Source organism: Simochromis diagramma, unplaced genomic scaffold (assembly GCF_900408965.1).
Source record: "Simochromis diagramma unplaced genomic scaffold, fSimDia1.1 OVJJ01000361.1, whole genome shotgun sequence".
NCBI lineage: Eukaryota > Metazoa > Chordata > Actinopteri > Cichliformes > Cichlidae > Simochromis > Simochromis diagramma.
The window spans coordinates 742,243-753,344 of NW_024386860.1; the positions used below are offsets into that span (position 1 = coordinate 742,243).

Here is an 11,102-nt window from a genome sequence, read left to right on the forward strand (position 1 = left end):
CATTAAAATGCAAAATGTGTGTCTGTATGCTAAGGATTTGTCTTTCTCTATTGTGTTTCTCTGGTTGTGTTTGTGTGCGTACGTTCATGCTACAGGTATGAGGAGATGATAATGAGGGAAGGCTCCTTTCACACCAGCACAGTTCGAGTGGTAAACGTGAGCGCAGTTTTGGACTACGCTGTCTTTAGCTGCACTGCACGCAACTCGCTTGGGGAAGACGAGCTAGACATCCAGCTCATCAGCACAAGTACTGAATCGCTATTTTTGTTTCATGTGTGTGTGTAAGCCTATCTCTGTAGAGAGTTATAAGACTGAATCTTTCAAAGAAATTAACAGTATGTAATTTTTATTGTATTTTGATTTTAATGGAGAGAAATCTAGAAAAAAAACATACATTACATAAAAAGTTAGAAATTGATTTGTATGCCACTGAGATACGTATTTGATCCCCGAGCAAAACATGGCTAGGTACTTGGTGGAGAAACCCTTACTGCCAAGCATTGCAATGATATGTTACTTGTAGATGATCACCAGGTTTGAACACACCTCAGGAGGGATTTGGGGCCGGTCTTCTTTACAGAAAATCTTTAAGTCCTTTAGGTTTCTTGGCTGCTGCTTGGCAACTCAAAGTTTCAGTTCCCTCCACACATTTTCTTTCCATCTTCAGTCCACAGGAACCTCAATACGATGAAGTCATCCTGGATCCTTAGGGAAAAACAGCACTAAAGCAAAGGTTTCAACCTCTGTGGTTGACTGTAGGGATGCTGTTCTTTGGGTCGTAATAAGCATAATAAGTGTGTTACCAATGGTGTTCTTGGTGATTGTGGTCCCTTCAGATCTGACTTAGAGCAGCTGATGGTAAATGATCAAACTCAGTGGTTATGGCTCAACATGTAGGGATTATTCATGGTTTATTGTTATTATCATGAATAATCATTATTCATGATTATTCATTATACTTGGTAGTGGAGGGCTATTTTTTTCCTTTATTTCTAATTTGGCAGCGTATCACAATGACTGAGTCTGAGTGCTGCTTTGTCCAAAGTCTATCAACCGTTTTCAGCAAAATTACAATAGTCTGGGGGAGGCACTAGACCTCTAGACTTCTGTAAAGTGAAGAGAGTTGTTGCTCCTGAGAAGCAGCACTTTAAGTAAACTTATTCCACTGCTTTATCTCTACCTTATCATTTAGCCCATAGCACTACTTTACTTCTTCCTCAGATAATGCTGCAGTGATATGCTTGAGTCTGCCAGCATGCTTAGAGGTTTCTACCTTCAAGCTACCAGTGTATCTGTGCACTACCACTATTATCAACACAGTCCAGCTTTGAGCAAAAGCCTACAGCCACGGTTGGACACATTTAATGTTTACTATAAATACCATAAAATACAATCCAATATTGTTTTTTCCCCAGTCACTTTCTTTTCTTTCTTTTTTTTTTTTTTTTACAGCTGTGAATATTCATAATTTATCTGACGCAGTGATAATACATTTTATATGCTTCCTTATCATTGTAGAGCCTGAGAGGAGGAGAGCTTTTTTCCTCTTGTAGCATGGTGCTTTTTGGATTTGAAGGAGACGAGATCCAAATAAGGCTGACCTCTCTGCCCTGGAATCTTATGAGCAAAGCTGATAGCGGGAATTATTTACTTTGCAAAACTGGGCTGAAGCCCGGAGCCATAGACGAGCAGAGCATCCTTCTTATGTTGCTACGCTACTATCTCTCCTCCTTTTCCCCTCCACTATCTCTCCCTCTGCCCCCCAAAAAACCAACCTCCTTTTTTTTTCTTTTTTCTACGCTCCAAATGCCAAATAATCCACTTTTGCTTTACTACCCTGACTGAAGTTATGCCCTGTGTCAGACTGAAGACCTGGATTGCTTACACTGACCTTTGTTCACAATACTGATAATAATCAAGAGGCTTCATCCTTCACTGCAGAACATTTTTGGATAAAATGGACAAATCAGCTAGTTTATGCTGAGAAAGACCAGCTAAAGCTAAATCCCATGTTTACTCATCGCTTATACAACAAAGGGCAAGCAAGAGCAAATGAGGAGTGATGCAAAACTGCTGCTGTCGGGAAATATGAGGGTTTTTTAAGCCTTTTCGCTAAACTTTGACAAAGAATAAACTGTTGGAAAAAAATAAACAAGCTTTTAAAGCTTTCCGACAAATTTTAACCACAATGATCATCTCTCTTCTGGTCTATTTACCGTCATTGGTTGTTTCCAGTTTTCTTGATTAAACATTCCAGACTAATATACCTGGAGTGATGTGTCATGAGGGCACAGCATGAAATTAAACTGCAAAAAAATAAAGCGAGCATTTTGTTCTGAGGTAAACAGTTATACACAGTATGGGTGCAGTATATCAGACAAAATGATTTTGTTCCTAACACAGCTGTATGACAAATGGAGAAAGTACCCCTAAGTGATTTTTCTTTCTATTTTCCTTTTGTCAAAAAAATAAATAAATAATGGAAATGAAATAAAATTGAAAAAAAAACAAAACATCAGCTCTGAACTCATGTTTATCATTTTGTCTGTTTTTAACAGCTCCATTAAAAAGAAGGCGGCACCAGTCTAATCCACAGTAGCTCTTCATGCCTGCGAATGGAATCACTTGACTATATAATGGCACACATCTCAGTTTCTTAGCACCTAAAGCCTTTTCAAACAGCCCCCTGTTGAGTGACGGTGTTCAGCTCTCTCACAGAAATTGAGCGCACGCTTGCTTCTTCTTCCTTCTTTCTTTGATTTTCTTCTTTTTTCATTTTTCTGCTTTTTCTTTTACCCTCAGATCACCCAGATCCCCCTTCATCGTTTCGCCAAGTCAGTGTTGGCCATGACTCTGTCACTCTTGAATGGATACCCGGCTTCAATGGTGGTTTGCAACAGAGATTCCGCATCAGGTGAAAGAGCCAAGAAACGATGTCAGATGAACAAGGGCGGGGTTTTTTTTCGGAGTCTCAAAGAATTGTACTTGACCAACTGTTTTGGTTGACAGGTACTGTTGGGATCAGTCTGTCAGTTTCCTGTATGTGGATGTCTTCCCTCCCAGTGAGACAACCTTTACTGTTACTGGTCTGCAGCCTGTCACCACTTACAACTTCTCTGTCAATGCCCTTAATGCAATAGGAGAGAGCGAATATGCTGACAACAATGCAGTACTGACCATCACCACTAAGGGTCAGTTTGGAGTAACCCCACTTTAGGGTTGAACAGCACAATCACCTGATAGTCTGAGATCTAATTAACAAATGTGCATTTGCGGTCCTATTTTATTTTGTCTGTAGAGAGGCCAGATTCAGATGAGGACCCATCAGATATAGACCCAGCCTCACAGGGTAAGTCTTTTACACAGCAGCTACCTTCATTTGGCTAAATCATGTTAATATATGCACCTCCAATGCTTTTAATGTTTGCTGTAAAAGTGTGGTTGTCATGGCACCCACCCATACTTTTTCCCCTCTGCTAGTTTTTAATCAATAAAGACAATTGAGTGAGTGGTCGGGCCTGTCTCAGTCAGTTTTTATCTTTGCAAATTTCCATATTACTTCCTCTGCACAGAGATAATATTTCTAATGTTTTGCAAACTAGGTGGAAGTGGACTGCCAGTCTATTTGACTGTGGTGTTGACAGCAGTATTAGGAGGCCTGCTGGTGTTTAATTTGATTGGTTGTTTCTTTGGACTAAGGTGGAAAAAGAGGCAAGGTCAGACAGGTAAACATAATTATATTCCCATCAGTGGATGTTAAAGTGTTTCTTCCACGGCGCTCTGTCATCGCGTTGTTCTGATTCCTCACATACCTCCACAGCAATATCACTGAGCCACGATACAACTGTCAGCTTAGCCTCTCGCTCTCGCCTCATCTCTTTATGTGCCTTTTTTTCCCTATTTGTCGACCCTGTCTCTTCTCCTCTTCCTCACTACATAGGCCTCCACCCTCCCCGCCACATTAATCCTTCAAAGCTGTCACCCCTGTGTTTCATATATATCTGTTATTTCATTTGCTATCTTTATGTCCGTCCTCTATCGCTTTTATTGTCTCTTCCCATTTCTTCTTCACTCTAACTGTCAAGGTCTCTCCTTCAAGAATTTTTTTCCTCACCTGCCTTTTGGTTTTCACATAGATTTTTTTTCTTTTTCTTTTTTCTTTACAGCCTACTCGTCATTCATTCACTGTCACTTTCGTCTTTTACATTTCTCTGATTATCTTGGCTTCTCTTTTGTATCCCCAGCAGCGGGCAGCAGGGACAGTGTGTTGGATGGAAAGAAGAAAGAAGATGAGGGGTAAGTTCAGGCCCTGTCATAAGAAGTAATAAAAATACCAACCAAATCCACTCAAGTAAGTCTGAGCCCTCATCCACCCGCTCATCCGTGGACAAAAAAACTCCCCAGAAAACAGCCAGGCAGGCAAAAACAACAAGTCTCTCAATATCCCGTTTATATTAGTGTCAATAAACCCGCACCGCAACCCTGCAACAAATGGATACACATGCCACATAATGTATTGTTATTAAGAAGTTAATGTATGCAGGAAACAAGCTGCTGTGCGTGGTGAATGCTTTGTAACTCTGAATTCACACTGGGGACTAATTACTACAAGTTGCGGGGAAATAAATCGTGGGCTGGCAGATGACAAAGTGTGATTCCACCGTGCAGGTCAAGTCAATCAACTGCGGGAAACTCCAACAAGTACGAGAGCAGAGAGATGATCAACGCGGCAGCCCAGCGCACGCTGCTCGTTGACTCTGGATCAGAAGCGGACAGCAACGTGTACGAGAGCTATGCGGAGGTGGGAACCCGAGAGAGGAGGCAAAGAGCAGAAAGTGAAAAGGGCAATTGAAAAAATATGCGAAGACACAAAAAAGGTTGCGTAAACAGATGAAGGAAGGAAAGAGGTTATGCACAGGGTGAGGAATACTGGCAGGAGAGGAAGCGGAGAATTCAGCCATAACATGGGAAATTGATAGATAAGCTAATGAAACCTTTAGCAGTGCAGAGAGATGGAACAGAGATCGATACATCACAATTAGCATTCAAAATACATATCGATCTTGGAGAAATGATCATTTTGTACTTTAAAAAGGCCAACGGGGATTTGAACCTTGGAGAAAACAGTTTAGTGTAGTAAAAAGAAAACATAACACTGCTGTCAGAACAGGATGGATCTGCAAACACCTTACACTGATTTGCCTATAAACATATTTAACATATAATGATAACTAGTTTTGAATAGAAGGTTTGGTGTGATTGGGCCAGATTTTCAGCCTGTTTGCAACATTTTTAAGATAAAAAACTGTCTCTGTTAGTGTGGGGATGCCAATGACTTTGATAACAGGGATTACATACCCTTTGTCTTCACTTCCCATGTTTTCCTAAACAGGCAGGAATCCATGATGGGAATCTTCAAAATGTGTTGCGAGGTTATTTCTAGACAAGAGTGGCGACAGAAATAGGTTGAATCATTTCTTTAAAAAATTCACGGTAGCCTCCATCCCTCCATTGATGAGAAACATCTGGAATTGCTATTAAAGGGAAGTTATCGAAGGTCATGGCTGATGAGCTGATGCTATCGCTTCTGTCTCATATTCTGCAGGAATGTTCCCATTATTATTATCCCACCGGTGTCTACACGCCACATCTCAGCCCCCCCCCCTGAGGAAACACGTGGACTTGGTAAGACACAAACGTGGCTCAGAGCAGTCAGGCCAGTAAACACCTCACAGCCTAAATATCATGCTACATTTAGAGTCTATATCTGACCTTGTTCTAATGCAGCACATTTACAGTATTTCCCGACTGTGTTTTCGCCATGCGTTCTATGTGCTCTACAAGATGTCATCCGTCGCCCCGTCGACCATTTGTATGAAGATGTGAGGGATGTGGGTATGTACCAGGACACAGCGGCTCCCTCTCGTCCTCCCCCTCCAGTTGTGTTTGAACACAAACTGAGTCAACAAAGGAACAAATGGAGATTGCCAACCCGCCCTCGGGTGTGTAAATAAACACACACCCTGTTATAAAATATCTTTGATTTGAACATTATTTACTTGCGATAAAACCGTAAAACACACAATACACGTGTCACCTAACATACATCTAACGTGTCTCTGCAGGGTGCTGAGAGAACGAGGCAGTTCATGGCTGTTCACCAACCGCAGAGAGATTCTGATCTTCCCTTTGAGCTACGAGGAGAGTTAGTTTAGTAGTCGAACAAATTCTATATGGTACGGCTTGTGAGTCGACCGTATCCATTCAATAGAGTATTGTAAAATAGATATTCACCACTGTGTGTTTTTCTGTTATCACCATTCTCTTTGAATTGTATCTCATCAATCACCTTGAATGAAAAGGCAAAAACTGAGATGTGACATAATGCAAAATTTCAATTTTCAAGTGTTTTGACTTTTTTTTTGTATATTCTGATCATTTGAAATTTTCCTCAAAAGACTGGTTTGACCTAATGTACTGACTGTTACAAAAAGCTGAACAAGCTTAAAGGAAGCTGGAAGAAAGGGAATGAATAGGTTGAGGGGGGGAAAGTACAAGAGCCTCAAGACCCACATGCAATCAAGGATGTCAAACCGATGCTATTGTACAAGCTTTTTCTATTAATAAAATTCTTCATCTCCTTTTTGAGCTTGTTTTCTTCCTTCCCTGAAATCATAGTCTATTCTCCTCTTCCTCTCTTGCCCCTTTCACCTTTGCCCTGCTTCTTGGAGCCAAGTGCCGGTCACTACTCACGCTCCCCTCCCCCCCATCCATCGCTTTGGCCTGCAGGTAGACATGAGTCAGTGAGACATAAAAATGGACTGACACGGCTGTGCGCTGGGGCAGAAGCAGCACAGACTGACGGTGCCACCCTGGCAGACATCATCCTTTTGACCCATCCTACATCGACATTTTCCAACATGTATCCAGATGAGAACAGTGTGCCATCCCTCCTTTGTCTCCTACAAAGAGTTTGAGATCTCACAGTTAGTCTGTGGGAATCCCTACAATGGGATTGTAGTGAGGGGTATTTAGCACAGTTATGTCTTCGGGAGGTAAAGCCATATCTAGGGCCAGGCTCTAATCCTGTTTTCTCTGGGATTGAAGTTCGGCTCACAGCATCAGAGAGAGCGAGAGGAGGAGAAACCATGCAGGGAATTTGTCTTGCAGAGTCGCGGCGAGTGGGCAGTCAGGGAGCGATAGAGAGAGCAGAAGACAGGGTTAAGCTAAGCCGCTGCTGTGGCCACTGCTCCAAAATTCTTCTCTAGTTCAGAGAAAAGCAGTTCGCCGAAGGCTTTCACTCCACAGCCCATGCAATAGTTTTAATCTTTGTAGATCTTTTTCAAAACCCAAATGGCATTACACCAGACATTTAAAAACAAAACAAAAAGCAAAACAATAATGATGTTGACAATGAATTCTGATCAAATGTGTGAGATCTGATTGTAAAGGCAATTTAGAAGAAAAAAAACAAACCTCTGCAAAAATGCAAGTCTCTCTGTGAGACTGTCCTTCCATTGTAAAGCATAGCAGTGCTTTTAGCTAAATTCTTACATCAGCTTTCTTTATCTCTTTTATCAGAGTGGAGACAGTGTAGATGCTAATGTTCAGCAGATGCAGTGTTTACTTCACTGTTTTAGTTTAGCCTGTAAGGAAGCTAATATTTGGTAATTGGCACCTGACACAAAGTACAGCCGAAGCTACGTTTTCCAGATGCCTTTCATAGTATCGAGTAATGCTTTTTGACCCATTCACAGTGCTTGGCCAATTAAGTGCTATTATTATCAACTGAGCCATTCTGCTGGCTCAAAGAAATAACATACAGATAGCTTTATATTAAAGAGTTATATGAAGAGTAATACTAGTAGCACTATTTTAAGAAGACGTTTAATAACTTGTGTGTCTATCTTCCTGAAAGTGCTTTCGGAACTAATCACTCATCAGCTTAATGTACTCATATTGGCATGTTGGCCTGACAACAGCTTGGCTACATGAGTTGCTTTTCCTGCAGTGCAGTTACAGGGTACTCTTTATTTATAGTAGTGCATGTAAGCTGTGAGGAGAACAGAAGCTCTTCAAAGTTTCAATAGATTTTTTAGATTCCACCCAATATGCACAAATAGTGACTGGGTTTTCTCACATCTCTATACAAATCCGTTATGCACACACCCTTCCAGCTTCCTCTTTCCCCTCCAAGTACGTTTCATCACATCAGCGTCACATAACTCTCTGCTACAGTCCAAAAATCATGGTTAGAAAGAATATGGTAAATATGGTAACTTGCTATCTTTTTTTATTAACATCATGTGGTCTGCTCTTACTACCAAGTGCAAATTATTATTTCAGCAGAAATATTGACTTATATGAGGCTGGTACAATCCAAAATTTTGTCAAACCCACATATTTCTGTCTCCTCAGCGGGACGTGTGTGCCAGGAGATAAAACTAAATGTTTTACTATGATTCCTTAGTCACGCATGCTATTCTCCATCATGAACTGTTTGTCTCATTACTGAACAGTTGTTCACTTCCTGTCTGACTGCAGTTTTGTGCCAAAGCCTGTTCATAATGTATCGTTTTAGCTCAGGCAGGAACAGTAATCTGCTAAAATGAAGGCTTGACGGCTCAATATTGTATGTCAGCTTCTATTTTTCCTCATTGGCCTCGTGAACATTTGTGATGTGTTGTTTTCAGAGGATTCTCAAGAGAGCTCAAAAAGGCAGGCTGTATGAGAGCACAATTAAGTCAAAAGGGGGGGGGGGGATTAAGCGACTAATTACCTCATTGGTTTGGTTTAACATCTTCCTTACCACTCTCAGGTAAGTGTTTGGGGAGGGGAAAAAGGTAAGATTTAATAATTCCTCTTTATTGCTTTACCTAGTTGTGCTGCCAGCTGGGAGCAAACTCAAATTTAACAGTAATTTCTGCAAACTCTGTCAATGCTCTCATTATTCAGAAATCAAATCAAGAAATCAAATCAAAGCAACCACAGGTTTAACAAATTAGAACATGATTTCACTGGCAGCTATCATGACTCGCTTTGTGGCCCTGCTCTCCTGTTGTTGGGAAGAAGGATGTAATTTGCCCCAACATGTGAATGATAGACTACAACTAACTAAACAGAATATTAGATAATGGAATAATATTAGCAGGTAGAAAGACAATGAATTGTTAATGTTTACAAGGTGGGAACCAAAACCCTGCTACCTGTAATGTATATACAGTACAGTAGAACTAGTTCAGTTGGGTGTTTTTATTATTCAATCTTTTTTGTGTGTGTTATTATTCTTAAATTACTGCACCGTTATAGCTAATCTCTTGAGATCTGCATGTGATCCGTGTGATCTGCATTTAGCTGATGGTAACATTTCAGTTTCCCTTAAAATCTAGGTCTATGTCTTATTTGTGTGGAAGTCTTCTGGGATAAATAAAGACAATGATAAGCATTATTATTATTTCAGTGTCAGAGTCTGATATGAAATGTTTTAGGAACTTTATACTATTTTACATTTTCACATCCTGAAATCCCAGAATACAGTATCCATTTGACAGAGCCTGCTATGTTGTCATGTTTAAACAAAAAATATTGTCTCATTGTAGACTTTAGCAAATGAATACAGTAAACCTCTTCAAGGCTACTTCCCCAGTAGCCTCTTTCAGCAGAATAACAGGGCTTGCCAGTTTTACAAACTGTCCCTGAATGCCTGACAGGCACTTCAAGGTGTTTATTTGCTCTTTAGATCAGACACAGATGGATTACCTGTGGGAAAATCAAGTCCAGTGCATTAAACAGAATTTGTTGCTTTCTCAGTGGCTGATACCACGTGACATGCTTCCTGGATTTTTTATTTATTTATGTATTCATTTTGAGTCTGTGCCTCTATGATGGCTAAGGGTGGGCCTTCTTAGTAGTAGACAGAAGGTTTAAATGACCAGTGAATTCTCATCATGTACTCGGCTTCCATTTATTCCCAAGTTAACCTTTGAACACTCTTCTGGTCAAATTTGAACAGTTTTGACATTTGACAGCAACAAAAATGTCCTAAATGTCATTCTTTTATCATGAAATTTGACACACAAACACACAAAGATGAAAATATTTAAAACATTTTCTTTGGGTGCTATTAAAGTCTGAGGCTGCACAGAGTCAAATTTGAGGGTTTCAGATCCACCAGTGTGGGTCAAATAAAATGAAATTGGTGCTTTTAGGGAATTACAAAATAGAGAAGCTGTATCTGCCTTACATGCCTGTGTGTAATTTTTTCTGGGACAGTGGTGACAGAGTTCAAGGGGGAACTTGACATTGTCACGAGAGCTGTCTGTATTCCTACCACACCTGCCCAGGTTCCCGCAGACACAGGCACCTGCTGGTCTTTGAAGGATCATGGGAGAATCTTGAAAGAGTAAAACAGCACAGGAGCGATGATGTGTGGTGCACAAAAAGAGGAGGAGTCATACGGGGGTCAATTTACTCTACTAAGTGAAATTTAATCTAATCTAATTGAGATTAAATTAACTCGTATGAAAATGTATATCAAAAGGAGGGTTGGGTGGGGATGGGATTAGGGAGGGGGTGGGGTCATAAGATTATAGATAGCATCTGTGCTGCCATTTCAGTGAGTGTGGGAAAGTCCCGCATGCAAGGCTTTCTACCACTGGTTCCAAAGCACAGACTACTGCTTGGCTAGCAGTTAGTGTTTGTGAACAAACATGAACAACTACAACTGTGAAAATCTGCTAGCAACCAAAGCAATTACGAATTACTATGTTTTTGATGCAGCAATCAGTTTCACCCAGCAAGAGTCAGGAAGGAGTGACGTAGTTATGAAATACACGTTTTCCATTTGAGCGTGTTTAGTATGGCGGACAAATCTTGAGCAATGTGTGCATGTCATCAGGTTAGAAACCGCAAAAGACAATTGTGAGTGAGTTCTTGGTTTGAGTCATACTTTGAAGGCGTGAAAATGTCAGCTGTATGTAAGGTTTAAGCAACGAAAAAGCGGATAACCAGACTGTGTCATCTTCTGTTGTTCCAGGGTCCAGTTGTAACACTCACTTGAACATTCTTGAGCATTTTACATCATCTCTGCCCAGCCCTATATT

The 11,102-nt window shown here is 40.7% G+C and overlaps 1 protein-coding gene across 3 annotated transcripts in view; it reads left to right on the forward strand.

The window, feature by feature from the left end:
• Positions 1-6,802, forward strand: part of nphs1 (NPHS1 adhesion molecule, nephrin) — a 38,848-nt gene extending 32,046 nt beyond the window's left edge. For 2 of the 3 annotated variants that reach the window (XM_040029504.1, XM_040029501.1), the window contains exons 20-29: positions 96-247; positions 2,803-2,914; positions 3,010-3,191; positions 3,299-3,349; positions 3,603-3,725; positions 4,245-4,296; positions 4,669-4,801; positions 5,606-5,685; positions 5,845-6,002; positions 6,126-6,800. In XM_040029504.1, coding sequence (XP_039885438.1) covers positions 96-247; positions 2,803-2,914; positions 3,010-3,191; positions 3,299-3,349; positions 3,603-3,725; positions 4,245-4,296; positions 4,669-4,801; positions 5,606-5,668 — 868 coding nt within the window. In that variant the 3' untranslated portion in view covers positions 5,669-5,685; positions 5,845-6,002; positions 6,126-6,800. Of the gene's footprint in view, positions 1-95; positions 248-2,802; positions 2,915-3,009; positions 3,192-3,298; positions 3,350-3,602; positions 3,726-4,244; positions 4,297-4,668; positions 4,802-5,605; positions 5,686-5,844; positions 6,003-6,125 lie in introns of all 3 variants that reach the window. The other variant, XM_040029503.1, reaches the window with a different exon arrangement.
• The last annotated feature ends 4,300 nt before the right edge of the window (positions 6,803-11,102 follow it).